Here is a 15,601-nt window from a genome sequence, read left to right as displayed (position 1 = left end):
GCTAATCCTCCACCTTGCGGCGCCGGCACACCGGGTTCTAGTCCCGGTCGGGGCGCCGGATTCTGTCCCGGTTGCCCCTCTTCCAGGCCAGCTCTCTGCTATGGCCAGGGAGTGCAGTGGAGGATGGCCCAGGTGCTTGGGCCCTGCACCCCATGGGAGACCAGGAAAAAGCACCTGGCTCCTGGCTCCTGCCATCGGATCAGCGCGCTGCGCCGGCTGCAGCGGCGGCCATTGGAGGGTGAACCAACGGCAAGGGAAGACCTGTCTCTCTCTCTCACTGTCCACTCTGCCTATCAAAAAATAAAAAAAAAAAAAAAAAAAAAAAAGAAACAATTGAAGAGTCAGCAAGTCATGTTAGCAAAGGGAAATATATGACCCAACATTTCTTTTAAAAAAATGTTATTTATTTTTACTTTTTTTTTTTTGAAAGGCGGTAGGGAAAGAAAGAAAAGAGAGAGACATTCCACTAGCTAGTTCATGCTCCAAATGCCCACAACAGCCAGGGCTGGGCCATACTGAGGCCAGGAACCTGTAACTCAACCTGGGTCTACCACATGGGTACCAGGGGTCCAAGCAGTTGGGCCATCACCTGTTACCTCCCAGAGATGTACAACTGCACACCCCAATTCATTTCTTTTTCTTTTTTTTTTTTTTAAAAAAAAAGAGATGTATTTTAGTTGCTGGCATTGTGCTACAGTGGGTAAAGCCATTGCCTGCAACACCCACATTCCATACTGGTGCTGGTTTGAGTCCTGGCTGCTCCACTTCCCATCCAGTTTCCCTGTTAATGCACCTGGGAAAGCAGTGGAGGATGGCCCAAGCAGATGGAAGATGTCTCTCTCTGCCTCTAACTTTGCCTTTCAAACAAATAAAATAAAATCTTTAAAAATAAATAAATGACTCTGTCCAATTTAACAACACAACAAAAATGATTTATTTGAAGGGCAGAGTTACGGAGAGAGAGACACACACAGAAATCTTCCATCCACTGGTTCACTCCCCAAATGGCTGCAACAGCTGGGGTTGGGTCAGGCTGAAGCCAGGAGCTTCCTTCACACGGGTGCAAGGGTCTAAGCACTTGGGTCATCCTCTGGTGCTTTCCCAGATATATCAGCAGAGAGCTGGATGAGAAGTAGAGCAGCTGGGACTCAAACTGGTGCCACAGGTGGTGGCTTAACCTACTAAACCACAATGCTGGCCCCTTACTTTTATTTTTAATAAAGATTTATGTATGGGGGCCAGTGTTATGGCATAATGGGTTAAGCTGCCACCTACATGCCATATGGACACTAGTTCAAGTTCTGGCTAATTTGCTACTTCTTTTAAAAAATTAAGAGGCAGAAAGAAAGCCGGCGCCGTGGCTCAATAGGCTAATCCTCCACCTTGCGGCGCCGGCACACCGGGTTCTAGTCCCGGTTGGGGCGCCGGATTCTGTCCCGGTTGCCCCTCTTCCAGGCCAGCTCTCTGCTATGGCCAGGGAGTGCAGTGGAGGATGGCCCAGGTGCTTGGGCCCTGCACCCCATGGGAGACCAGGAAAAGCACCTGGCTCCTGGCTCCTGCCAGGATCAGCGCGGTGCGCCGGCTGCAGCGGCGGCCATTGGAGGGTGAACCAGCGGCAAAGGAAGACCTTTCTCTCTGTCTCTCTCTCTCACTGTCCACTCTGCCTGTCAAAAAAAAAAAAAAAAAAAAAAAAAAAAAAAAAAAAAAAAAAAAAAAGAGGCAGAAAGAGAGAGAGGTCTTCCATCTGCTGGTTCACTCCCCAGTTGGCTGCAATGGCCAGAGCTGTGCTGATCCCAAGCTAGGAGCCAGGAGCTTCCCCTGGGTCTCCCACACAGGTGCAGGGACCCAAGGACCTGAGCCATCTTCTACTGCTTTCCCAGGCCATACCAGAGAGCTGGATCAGAAGTGGAGCAGCCGGGACTTGAACTGGCACCCATATGGGATGCCAGTACTGCAAGTGGCTTTACCCTCTATGCCACAGTGCCGGCCCCTGCTTTGCTTCTGATCCAATTTCCTGCTAATGGCTGCAAAGCAGCAGGGCAGACCTGGAAATGGCACAGCCCTGGTCACTGCAGCCATTTGGGAAGTGGATGGAAAATCTAACTCTGCCTTTCAAATAAACAAAAAATTTTTAAAAATTGTATAGGTATTTATTTATTTGAAAGGCAGAGTGACGAGAGAGAGAAAGAGAGAGAGAGAGAGAGATATCTTTCACTCCCTGGCTCACTCTCCAAATGGCCACAGCAACCAGATCTGGGCCCAGCCAAAGCTAGGAGGCTAGGAGTTAGGAACTCTATCCTCATCTCCACATGTGTATCAAGGCCCAAGAACTTGGACCAGCTTCAGCTGCCTTCCCAGGTGCTTCAGCAGGAAGCTGGATCAGAGCAGCTGGAACTTGAACTGTCCCTCTGATATAGGGGCTGATTCACTTCTGAAACGGTCACAATGGCTGGTCCAAGCCAAAGCCAAGAACTTGGAACTCCAATGAGTCTCCCACATGTGTGGCAGGGGCCCAAGGACTTGGACCATCTTTTGCTGCTTTCCTTAGCACATTAGCAGGGATCTGGATTGGAAGCAAAGCAGCTGGGACTTGAACCAGAACCCATATGGGATGCCAGCATTGCAAGCAGTGGCGTAACCTGCTGTAACACAAGGTTAGCCCCAGCAACACACATTTCTTAATTAGGCACCAACTAGGCTTTTGCCCATGGGCTCTGCTACTAACAAATGTATACTGAGCTTTGCTGCCTCAGTCCCTGTATCAGGGACCTGGGACCTCAATGGTGACAAAGAGCGACACATACTGTTCTCTGAGTGGGTCCATGCTGGGAAGAAGCTCATCGATTTCCTCGCCAAACCCTCTGAGCACTACTGGGGCCAGGAGCTTCCACCCAAGACCCTGGCTTATTTGCTTAACCTGCCGCACAATGCTGGGCCCTCTTCCATCAACTTGTTCTCATGTATTATGTGGTCCTAAGTGGCTCCTCACTTCAGGAAGATTCAAGTGCTATTCAACTGACTCCAGATTGTCCCAAGCTAGTGCCTGGGTAAGTCAGAGAATGTAAGGCAACTCTGGAGAGATTGCTCATTGTCTCCCAGTATCCATTTCCTCCTGCCTTCCTCTCAGGATCACAGCTCTGCATTCTAGATGGGGCATCCAGTCACTTAGCCAGACCAGATTTCCCAGGCTTCCTTGCACCCAGGGCTGGCCATGTGTCTAAGCTCCCAAAGGGCTGTAGGCCTAACTGATAGGTGCAGTTTCTGGGTCTCAGTCTGCAATGGTTTGGCACTTCTACCTCTTTCCCAACCACAGGCTGGAACACAGTCATGGCCATGGGGAACTGGCTTCCACAACACAGATAAGGTCAGATAACATTCAGGTCCTCAGATGACCTCATGGGCCAAAGCACAACTACTTGGACCATCTACTTCAGGATTGTCACGTGATGGGGGAAGATGGAGGAAGGCAAGGGAAGAGGCAGGAAGAGAAGAGAGAAAGAAACCCATAGCTTTTTAAGCTACTGCATTTTTTTAAAAAAGAGAACATACTTTTTTTTTAAAGATATTTATTTTTTACTTGAAAGTCAGAGTTACACAGAGAGAGGAAAGGCAGAGAGAGAGAGAGAGAGAAAGTAAGTCTTCCATCCGCTGGTTCACTCCCCAAATGGCTGCAACGGTTGGAGTTGCACCAATCCGAAGCCAGGAGCCAGGAGCTTCTTCTGGGTCTCCCACATGGGTGCAGGGGCCCAAGGACTTGGACCATCTTCCACTGCTTTCCCAGGCCACAGCAGAGAGCTGAATCGGAAGTGGAGCAGCCGGGACTCAAACCAGCACCCATATGGGATGCTGGCATTTGTAGGTGGCGGCTCTACCCACTACGCCACAGTGCCAGCCCGGCTACTGCATTTTTGGATCTCTCTCTCAAAGCAATTCAGTGTATTCCTTAACAGATTCAGCAGCCATGATAAAGGACACAGTGGAGAGGTTTCAAAGCCTCTGGCTGACATAGAAAGCTTGGGAACTTTTTGGTCATGTAGCCTGCTCACCAGGGAAGAGGACAAGTGCAGTCCCTGCCTTCACGGCACTTAGACATGTGGTAGGGGCAGGGTAGGAGGCACAGGAAGGGAGAGAGGGACAATGATTTAGATTGGTATGGCCAGAAGACAGGGTGACCAGGGATGGAGGGCTGAATGAGTGGTGAAGAAAGGCCTCAGGATGAAGTGACATCTGTGCTGGGATCTTGTAGAACAATGTAGAGGATGGGTTCCAGGAAGAGGGCACCCAAAACACAAAGGCCCTAAAGCAGGACAATGCAACAGCATAGCTGGAACGCTGGGAGTCGGGAGCAGGCAAGGAGGAGGCGAGGTGGGCAGAGCCAAGGCCTGAGCTAGCTCAGGAGTTTAGCTTGGAGTCTACAAGCGATGAGACTCCACTGGAAGGGTCTAAGTAGAGGAGAGATGCGAAGTGATTTACACCCTAGACGGATCCCTCTGGCTGTGGAGATGAAATGGTACTGAAAAGGGAAACAGGAGGTGACAGGACCAGGGCCAAGGGGTGGCAGTGAAGAAGTGGACTAGAGTCACATTCCAAATACAGTGCCGACAGGATGGAATAGGCACTGGCAGTGGGGGAGAGGTCCAGCACCAGGAGGTAGCACAGGGTTTTACTAGAAACATGGCTGGCATATTCTGCAATGGAGAAGATGAGGACAGGAACAGGTCTATGGGACAGAGGAGCTATGGGGATTTGACTGGTGAGGCTCTGATATTTGACCTGATAATAACACTGACTCTAGTCCTAGTTCTCTACTCAGGAAAAGCAGTTATGTGCCCTGGGTGTCAAGGTTGGCTATAGCAATCATAAGTAAAACACACAGCAGTCACACTCAACTAGTAATGGATGCTTAGTCCTTTTAAAGAGTTTACTAAATGGAAAGAAAAACTTAAAATTCCCTGGGGATCACAATGGACAGGAGCTTGGGTCTATGCTTTATAAACTGAAATTGCATTGGTAATTTTGTCTGTTTAAAAAAAAAAAAAAAAGCTTGAAAAGCACTGACAAGAGCGAAAAGATCTATCCATGAAGTAGTGTGTCACGCAGTGTGCTGGGTGTGGAAGATAAAGAGATCAGTGCTGGCTTTTGCTTTCAAAGAGCTCACAGCCAGGTGGAAAATATGGCTAAGAAATGAATATGGGGCTGGAGCTGTGGCACAGTAGGCTAAGCTTCCACCTGCAGTGCTGGCATCCCATATTGGCGGTGGTTTGTGTCCCAGGTGCTCCTCTTCCGATCCAACTCTCTGTTATGGCCTGGGAAAGCAGCAGAGGATGGCCCAATTGTTTGGGCCTTTGCACCCAAGTGGGAGACCCAGAAGAAACGCCTGGCTCCTGGCTTCGGATCCAGCCCAGCTCTAGCCGTTGCAACCATTTGTGGAATGAACTAGCAGATGGAAGACCTTTCTATCTGTCTGTAACTCTACCTCTCAAATAAATACATAAAATCTTAAAAAAAAATAAATGAGTATGACATTTCAGAGTCTCAGGCTCCTCACCTGTCCAATGAGGATACAAACCCTCAACTCTGCAGGTTCCAAAAAGATAAAATCCAGAGGTAAATGTCTGTGGGTGCACATGGAGTTTTAGCTCTATCAATTTCACTTTCCAACAAACACATAGAGTAAAGCCAAAATATGGAACACAATCATTTAATTTACAAGAAATAGAATGCTGCCTAAAAACTCAATATGTTCATATATCTCGAAAGATTATATATAAAATATTTTAAAATACTATAAAAGAATCATTTTAAGGCTAAAACAGAACTTAAGGATAAACAAATTAAAAGTAAATAAAGAGGCAGGTGCTGTGACACTGCCAGTTAACCTGCTGCATGGGGTGTCCTCATTCCATACAGGAGCACCAGTTTGAGTGCTGGCTACTCCACTTCTGATCCAGCTCCCTGCTAATGTGCCTGGGAGGCAGCCAATGATGGCTCAAGTACTTGAGTCCCTGCCACCCACATGGGGGACAGAGATGGAGTTCCTGGCTCCTGGCTGCAGCCTGGTCTAGCTCCAGCTGTTATGGCCATTTAAGGAGTGAACAGTGGATGGAAGATCTCTCTCTCTCTTTCTGTCACTTTCTGAGGAAAGGAGGGAGGGAGGGAGGGAGGGAGGAAGGAAGTTGAATTCTTGCTATGGTTTGAATATGTTAAAGGCTTAGTCCCCAGGGTGGTGCTAGCGGGAGGCAGTAAAACCTTTAGGTGGTAGGGCCTAGCTGGAGGTCCTTAGGTCACTGGGGACTGTCCTAGAAGGGTTCTTCTTATGTGATCTCTTCAATTCTCACATGAGGGTTGCTATAAAAGCCTGAGTCTGGGCCCACCCACTCTCTCTGCTTCCTAGCTTGCCATGTGAAACTACCTCCACACGAACTCCACCACTGCCATCTACTACCCCTCACCAGACACCAAACCAATGGGGCCACCCAATCTTGGGCTTAAACCTTTAAAATTGTGAGCCAAAATAAACCTGTTCTCTTTATAAAGTTAGTTGTCTCAGGTATTTTGTTGTAATAATGATAAGCTAATACAGTTCCTAACATACTGAAATATTAAAACAACTATATAGAAAAAAATTCTGCTAAGGATACAGTCATATTAACAGAGATGTACCAGGATAAGGAAAAACTACGTTTTATCCAGGGTATTACAGATACTTACAGCTGATAAGGCCAAAATTTGTTGCTGAATTGTTTCTTCATCATTGCTATCAACCCATGGGGGCACAGCAGCTTCTACGGTTTTTAATGGCAAAGACAAAAAATAGGTTATAATGCAATCTATGATTTAAAAGAATGATAAAATTTCTATATGACCATTTAAAACAGCAAAATTTTAGAGCTACAGAGAAAGGAGACACACACACACACACAAACACACAAACACACACACACACAGTCTTCCATTGGCTGGTTCACCCCCCAGATGGCCACAATGGCCAGAGCTAGGCCAAGTCAGGCCAAAGCCAGGAGCCAGGAGCTTCTTTTGGGTCTCCCAAGTTGGTGGCAGGGACCCAAACACTTGGGCCATTTTCTGCTGCTTTTCCTAGGCCATCATCAGAGATCGGAAGTGGAGCAGCCAGGACACGAACCAGTGCCCATTGTGATGCCAGCATTGTAGGCGGTGGTGCCTCAACACTAGATGCTAGTCCTACCGGTCTCACAACACAAGGCAGACTGAAGGGAAACCCGTTTCATGGTGAAAAGGTCAATCTTTCAAGATGTGTGGATGGACAAAAGGACAGACTGGTTCATTCCAGTTTGTCCTAAGCCAGCAAATGATGGCAATTATATCCAAATTGTTAATTATAAAGTAATATGACCACACTATCACATTCTAAGGAAAACATCAATGTCAGCACTGTAGAGTGCTAACAGAGGCTAAGCCTCTGCCTGCGGTGCTGGCATCTCATGTGGGTACTGGCTTGTGTCCTGGCTGCTCCTCTTTCAATCCAGCTCACTGCTTATAGCCTGGGAAAGCACTGGAAGATGGCCCAAGTCCTTGGGCCCCCGCACCCATGTGGGAGACCGGGAAGAAGCTCCTGGCTCCTGGCTTCAGATTGGCCCAGCTCCAGCCCTTGCAGCCATTTGGGGAGTGAACCAGTGGATGGCAGACCTTTCTCTCTGTCTCTCCCTCTCTCTGTCTGTAACCCTGCCTCTCAAATAAATAAAGCCCCACTTCTGGTATGGATAAGACACCCCCAGCCCCAGACCCTCTGAAACTGCTCTTTTTAGGGTGATCAATAACCTCCCAGTTGTCAAATCTCAAGGACATCTCTTCGTTCTCCTCCCTCTAGACCAGTTTCTTTATCTGGAAAACTGGAGATAAGGGTAAGTGGTACGGTTACAGCAACTGTGAACATGTGCACTTGAAATGTTTCCGTGGTACCTTTCCTCCTGGGCATCTATCTGGACTTCTTAGCCCTATCCCACATAGCTGACTGCGCACTCCTTGAAATTCTCCCCTCTCTGGAATTCCATTGCTTCTCTCCTCAGTTGTCCTCTCTCTGGGGTAGATGGCCACTGGTTCTTAAGGTAGATTTCAATTTCATCACTTATCAATTGAGTGCTCTTCAGCAAATCACTAAACCTTGCTGACTGTTGCTTCTTCCTTTCATTAAAGGAGATGTTACTCAGTAACTGTCTTCCCTCTTCCTCTCCCTAAACACTGTGTATCTTCTGCTCATGTGTGACATGTTTCATAAAGGAGCTCACTTGGGGCTGGTGTTGTGGTGCAGCACGTTAAGCAGTCACCTACAATGCCAGCATCCCATATGGGCACCAGTTCAAATCCCAGCTGCTCCACTTCCAATCCAGCTCCCTGCTAATGCTCTTGGGAAAGCAATGGAAGATGACCCAAGTGCTTGGGCCGCTGCACCCACATCGTTGATCCAGATGAAGCTCCTGGCTCCTGGTTTTGACCTAGCTTAGCCTCGGCTGTTGTAGCCATTTAGGGAGTGAACCAGCGGATGGAAGAGCTCCCTCTCTCTCTCTCTCCCTCCTCATCTCCCACATCTCTGTAACTCTGCCTTTCAAATAAATAAAATAAATCTAAAAACAAAAAAGCATTCACCTACTCTGGTGGTTCTTATATGACTTGACTATTAATCTGTATCACTAGCCAGAAGTCTCCTCCATGCTTCAAACAGAAACAAACTGCTCTGGGAGCCCATCTGTTTAATTTAGAGTAGTGCTGACCAACAGAACTAGTGTGATATCTGGCACATAGTAGGTGCTCAAAAAAACTTGGCAGGTTGGGGCCAATGTTGTGGTACAACAGTTAAAGCCACCTCAGGGGACACCCACATCCTATGCTGGAGCACTGGTTCTAGTTCTGGCTACTCTACTTCTGAACTAACTCCCTGCTAATGGGCCTAGGAAGCAGATGATGCCCCAGATACACGGGTGCCTGCTACCAATGTAGGAGACCAGGATGGAGTTTCTGGCTCCTGGCTCCCAGACCTGGAGTGAACCATTTGGGGAGTGAACCAACAGATGGAAAAACCTCTCTCTCTGTCTCTCCCTCTTTCTCTGTCACTCTTTCAAATAAATAAATGAATCTGTAAAAAATAAATAAAACTTGGCATATTAAATAGGATAAACCTATACCATACCAGACTTTTTTGTATGTTGTTCCTCAACAAATTTTTTCTGCTCCTTCTGAAAATCTCCTATTATTGTCTGTTAGAAAAAATACATAGTTAAATTACTCTGAAAAATTTATTATAAGAATTACACTCAAGATTTTTGAACTCTATTTGAGACACTGCATTCATTTTCTTTGAATAAAAAGGCTAATAAGTGATACTTCCCCATTTTCCCAACAACAGAGGATCTTCAACGTTTTTGAAATTTTTTAAAGAGCTAGTCAGAGTCAGAGAGAGGGAGGGAGGGAGAAACATTTCTTCCATCCGCTGGCTCACTCCCCAGATTGCTGCTGCAATGGTCAGGGCTGGGCCAGGCCAAAGCCAGGAGCGTCTTCGGGGTCTCCCATGTGGGTGGCAGGGACCCAAACACTTGGGCCATTTCTGCTGCTTTTCCCAGGCCATTAGCAGGGAGCTGGATCAAAAGTGGAGCAGCTGGGACATGAACTGGCACCCATATCGGGTGTCAGAGTCACAGGTGGCAGCTTTACTTGACACAACACAATTGCAGCCCCAATGTTTTTGAATTTTAAGTATACAGCCTCCTTTATGACACATCAGTTCTTCAACTGCAAAAATAAAAGAATTAAAAACTAAATTTCCGGGGCTGGTGTTGTGGTGCAGTAGGTTAAGCCACTGTCTGGGATGCTGGCGTCTTATATGGGCACCAGTTCAAGTCCCAGCTGCTCTGCTTCTGATCCAGCTCCCTGATAATGTACCTAGTACAGCAGCAGAAGATGGCCAAGTGCTTGGGCTCCTGCTACCTACGTGGGAGATCCTGATAAACCTCCTGGCTCCTGGCTTCAACCTGGCCCAGCCTCAGCCATTGCAGCCATTTGGGGAGTGAATCAACAGATGGAAGATCCTTGTCTCTCTGTCTCTCCCTCCAACTCTGCCTTTCAAACAAATAAATATTTCATTTCATAAGATAGATCATGTCTCATTCCAACAAATATTACATATAATAAAAATATCTAAGTAACAATATACCTAAGGTTTAATTCATGACCTCCTTAAAGTAATTACCAACATAAATGAAATTACCTAACTCTATACTTTAACACTGCAAAAAATTAACAAATCCAGTTCTTAGAGTTTTAAAGGCATAATGATTAAAATGTTACTTGGGATGCCCACATCCTTTATCAAAGCACCTGAGTTCAAGTTCCAGCTCCTGCTCCCAATTCCAGCTTCCTGCTAATGCACATCATAGAAGGTGATAGCTCAAATACTTGTATCCCTGCCACCTACGTGGAAGACCTGGATTGAGTTCCTGGCTCTAGGCTTTGGCCTGGCCTAGTCTTGGCTGTTGTACGCATTTGGGGAGTGAACCAGTGGGTGGGATATGTTTGTCTATCTCTCTGTCCTATAATACTTCATATATCCTGAAATCTAGCTCAACATTTAATTGACATAATTTAATTAAAATATCAATATTTTAAGAGTACATTAAAATAAAAACCAAAGTTATTTAAATCAAGTAATTTATATTGCAGCCACTTGTTATACAAAGAGAAAGAGAAAAAAAGAATCTCAACTAATTTTTCTAAGATTATTATTTGAAAGGCAGAGACAGAGAAAGAAGAGACAGAAAGAGATCTTCCATCTACTGGTTCACTTCCCAAATGGCCAGGGCTGGGCCAGGCTGAAGCCAGGAGTCAAGAACTCCATCTAGGTCTCCCACATGGGCGCAGGAGCTCAAGCACTTGGGCCATCTTCCCCACTGCTTTCCCAGGCACATTAGCAGAGAGCTGGATGAGAAGTAGAGCACTTGGGACTTGAACTGGTGCTCTGATATGGGATGTTGGCGCTGTAGGCAGTGGCTTAACGTGCTGTTCCACATGCTGGGCTCCTCAACAACTAATAGTTCTATTAGAATAATGGTAACCTACTTGGATTTTAAAAAGTTCTTAAGAAGGGACATTATATCAGCTGCTAATGAATTCCATACCTTATCAATGATGTCATCAATTTTTCCTTCTTCTACAGATTTTTTTATGGTTTGTGCAGTTTCAGTAACTGATTCGGTTATTTTTTTTGTTGCAGTCGTTGCAAAGTTAAATAGGTAATCTGTAAAGAATAAAAAGGGTTGCTGTTTCATTCAAATACAATGGTTATTGTACAGCTGGACCTCGGTATCCAAGGGGGATTGCTTCCAGGGACCCCAAGGATACTAAACTCTAGGGATACTCAAGTCCCTTAGAAAAAATGGTGTATTTGCATATAGTCCACACACATCCTCCCATATACTTTAGTAAACTCTAGTTTCCTTATAATAGCTAATACTATGCAAATGCTATGTAAAAACAGTTGTTACAATGACAAGAAAAAATCTTAAGTGTTATTCAGTACAGGTACACTGTTTCTTTCAACTATTTTTGAACTGCAGTTAGTTGAACCCTCAGATTCGGAGGGTAGGTGAATGGAAAATGATAGGGGGTGTTCCTTGTTAATTAGGGCTTGAAACAAGGAGTGACAAGTGCTGCCAGGGTGAAAAGGTCCCACTTTCTCAGAGTACTTACTGGTCATCCATACAGGGCCCTTACTTAGACTCTTTTAAAGACAGGTGGCATACTCCGCCCCCCCCAGCCATCTCAAGCTTTTCTTGTCCTTCTCAAGTCTCTAGTTTTACCTTATCTCAGTAAATAATCTCCCCTCTTACTTACAAACAAGAACAAGGCTCCTTTATGCTCTTTTTTAGACTCCAAGGATACTACTTTTTTCCTCCTCCCCTCCTGTTCAAAAAATAATGTTCCTCTTTTCCCAGATTAACCCACTCCATGATAAATCTGAGTGATTTTTTTAATTAATAGAAATCTTGGCACACCCTAACAGAAACATAAAATTTTCTTAAGAATGAACAAATATGTAAAATATTAAAATTGGAAAACACAAACTTTCCCGTTTATGAAATAAACCATGAAATCGGCTTTCCTGGAGACCCAAAACATGTATCAGGGCTCTACCGTACTATAATACAAAGGTCCTGGGGCTGGCACAGTGGTGTAAAAGGCTGGGCTTCCGCCTGCATATCATATGGGCACTGGTTCAAGTCTTGGCTGCTCATTTCTGATCCAGCTCCCTGCTAATGCGTCTGGAAAAGCAGTGGGAGATGGCCCAGGCTCTTGGGCCCCTGCAACCATGTAGGAGACCAGGAAGAAGCTCCTAGCTCCAGTCTAGCCCAGCCCCAGCCATTGTGGCCATTTGGAGAGTGAACCAGCAGATGAAAGATATCTCTCTCCTTCTCTGTACCTCTGCCTTTCAAATATGTATTTATTTGAATTTATTTATTTAAATAAATATTTATTTATTTGAAAGCCAGAGTTATAGACAGGCAGAGGCAGAGAAGAGAGAAGTCTTCCATCTGCAGGTTCACTCCCCAAATGGCCTCAATGGCCGGAGCTAAGCCGATCTGAAGCCAGGAGCCTGGAGCTGCTTCTGGGCCTCCCACATGCATTCAGGGGCCCAAGGACTTGGGCCATCTTCCACTGCTCTCCCAGGCCATAGCAGAGAGCTGGATTGGAAGTGGAGCAGCTGGGACTTGAACTGGTGCTCTGATATATAGGATGCCAGCACTGCAGGTGCCAGCTGTATGTACTACGCCACAGTGCTGGACTGATAAATAAATCTTTAAAAAATAACATAAAGGCCCATATATAGATGAACATTACTTCAAAGTCCACATTTGTAGACCCCCAGCTGCAGGAACAGACGTGAGGCAGGCAGGGAAGCCAGAGCTACTGGGGATGCTTCCAGGAAATAATTGCATGTTAGGGCAGTCATGCCCCTGTTACTTGCACTTATTGAGGGGGCGGGCCGGTGGACTTGCACGATACTTGTGAAGGGAGAAGGCCCTAATGAGGGAACTCAGCACATCTGATTACATCCTGACTCTGTGAGTGGCATCACTCACTTCCAGGCAATACAGTCCTGTGGATATCTGAGTGGGCAGTATCTTCTCCCAATCTGAATCACCCTCTCTCCAACTACAACTATACTACAACTATACTATACGATATTACTTGAGGGGCCAGCTTTATGGCACAGCAGGTTAAACAGCAGCTTATGATGCCACCATCTGAGACTAGAGTACTAGTTTGAGTCGCAACTACTCCACTTCTGGTCCAGCTCCCTACTATTGTGCCTGAGAAGGCAGTGCAGAATGGCCCAAGTGCTTGGGCCTTTGCCACCCACATGGGAGACCATGATGGAGTTACTAGGCTCCGGGCTTTGGCCTGGCCCAGCTCTGGTGCTTTGGGGAGTGAACCAGTGGACCGAAGATATTCCCCTCTCACTCTATATATTTATATCCTTTAGAAAAGTATACTATTTGCTACTTACCTTTGATCTTAACATTTGTTTTTAATTTACTTATTTCAGAGGAGGGGGAAAGAGAGAGAGAGAGAGAGAGAGAGAGAGAGCGAGCGCGCACTCCCCCTTCATTGGTTCACTCCCCAAATGCCCTCAATGGTGGTTGTTGGGGGAGAGGGCTGGGCCAAAGACAGAAGCCAGGAACCTAATCACTTGGGTCATCACCACTGCTTAACAGGGTCTGCATTAACAGGAAGCTGGAGTCAGAAGCAGGAGCTGGGTTTTGGACTCAGATACTGTGATGTGGGAGGCAGGTGTCTAACCATTAGGCTAAATGCCCTCCTTTATCTTTGGTCTTATTCTCACTATCGTCACCCTCCTAGTCTACGCTCCAATGACCACACAGAAATTCTTTAGTACCTCCAAGAAGGTCTCAAATGTGTTATTCCTTGGTTTGTAAAACTTTTTATCTGCCATCCCTTTATCTGGCTGACTCTACACATCCTGTGGTCTTCACTTTAAATGTCATTTCTCCTTGGGAAATGTTTCCTGGTTCTTGACCAAGGTAGATGACCTTGAGATGTATTCATATCCTTCAGCATCTTGTTTTGCCCCATCAACAATATTCACCATCACACCTACACTGAAGGCCCATCCTAAGCCCTATCAGGGCAGGAACGGAAGCTGTCTAATTCACCACCAGTAAGTACATGCTAATGGATAAATGGGGAGTGACATAATAAATGACTATTTACACAATGAGTAAAATGGGTAGATACGTATACTAATTTTTAAAATTATTCTTTGAAGATAAAGAAATCTAAAGTTATAAAAGAACAAGATTCTTTAATATTTTATTTTTATCCTCTTGAGAACTATCATTTAAAAACTGGCATTTAACATAATATCCTCAATTCTCAGGTTTTAATAACTCTGGGTAGCATTTAGTGAACATTCAAGAAAGCACAGTTCTTGTCTTCAAGATATGTCCAATTGTAAACCTAAATAAATGAGTGAATGAATAAGCCAAAGACAAGAAAAGCAAGATTATTAATTAAGCCAGCCTGTTAGCACTCAGAGGAGGATGACAAAGTTTCTCCTGAGAGTTGAGTGCCCTGGATTCAGACAGTGGGAGTGAGAAGCAGGATAGCACGAGGCAAGATTTTCAAGTAAAAAAGCCACAAAGGGGCCAGCGCTGTGGCATAGGGGTTAAAGCCACCAAGCCACAGCCTGCAGTGCCGGCATCCCACATGGGCACCAGCTGGAGTGCCGGCTGCTCCACTTCAGATCCAGCTCTCTGCTATGGCCTGGGAAGGTAGTAGATGACCCAAGTCCTTGGGCCCCTGCACCTGTGTTGGAGACCTGGAAGAAGCTCCTGGCTCCTGCTCCTGGCTTTGGATTGGCACAGCTCTGGCCACTGCGGCCATCTGGGGAGTAAACCAGCAGATGGAAGATCTGTTCCTCCCTCTTCTCTCTGCCTCTGCAACTCTGCCTTTTAGATAAATAAATAAATCTTTAAAAAAAAAAAGACAGACAAGACCTGGTTTATTCATTTTACAGACATCTGCAGGTACCTAGTAAAAGACAGTTTTTTATTAAGAGCCTAGGGAAAAAATGAGACTACAAGAGTTAACAGGGAATAACAGGAGTACAAGGTCCACTTGAGGAACTCAGGTACAAAGAGAAGGTCTGAAATGAGGCAGTGACCAAAGGAAAGTCCAATTCAAATCTTTTTGAGTGACTATGCTGACTGCCTACCCAATAGCCCATCTCCTTCCTCCTAGCCAAAACCACCTCAGTTTTCATGGGTGCCTATGTGGCCAGCACTGGAGAATGAACTTCGCTAAGTGTGTACCAATCAAGACTGGCACTGCCTCTTCCAGAGTCTCTGCCAGATACTCGCTTTGAAAGTCCTTTGAAGCTTCAGCAGAGCCCTGGGGCAGCCCTGGCCAAAGAGATGGAGGGGACATTTGTAAGGCAGCATCTTGGAGAGATTTTCTAACAAAAGGGAGCTGCTGGGAGAGTTCCCTTCCTCCCTTTCTGCTACAGTTGATGTCTTGTGTGCCTCAAGTGACCCACCTGAGGACAGAAACCAAC

General features: G+C 46.0%; 2 protein-coding genes across 3 annotated transcripts in view; one reads left to right on the top strand and one right to left on the bottom strand.

Annotated features, from left to right (window-relative positions):
* CTPS2 (CTP synthase 2) overlaps window positions 1–15,601 on the top strand; it is a 196,245-nt gene that overhangs the window by 39,751 nt on the left and 140,893 nt on the right. The window lies entirely within an intron of this gene.
* SYAP1 (synapse associated protein 1) overlaps window positions 1–15,601 on the bottom strand; it is a 38,571-nt gene that overhangs the window by 15,907 nt on the left and 7,063 nt on the right. Inside the window, exons 2-4 of the mRNA XM_002719916.5 lie at window positions 11,145–11,263; window positions 9,164–9,230; window positions 6,712–6,785 (exon numbers count right to left, since the gene is read on the bottom strand). Of these exons, the coding sequence (XP_002719962.1) occupies window positions 6,712–6,785; window positions 9,164–9,230; window positions 11,145–11,263 (260 nt within the window). The remainder of the gene's footprint in view (window positions 1–6,711; window positions 6,786–9,163; window positions 9,231–11,144; window positions 11,264–15,601) is intronic.

This window comes from Oryctolagus cuniculus, chromosome X (genome assembly GCF_964237555.1).
Source record: "Oryctolagus cuniculus chromosome X, mOryCun1.1, whole genome shotgun sequence".
Classification (NCBI taxonomy): Eukaryota; Metazoa; Chordata; class Mammalia; order Lagomorpha; family Leporidae; genus Oryctolagus; species Oryctolagus cuniculus.
The sequence above is the reverse complement of the archived record's forward strand: the minus strand, read 5'-3'. Positions and strand labels throughout refer to the sequence as shown.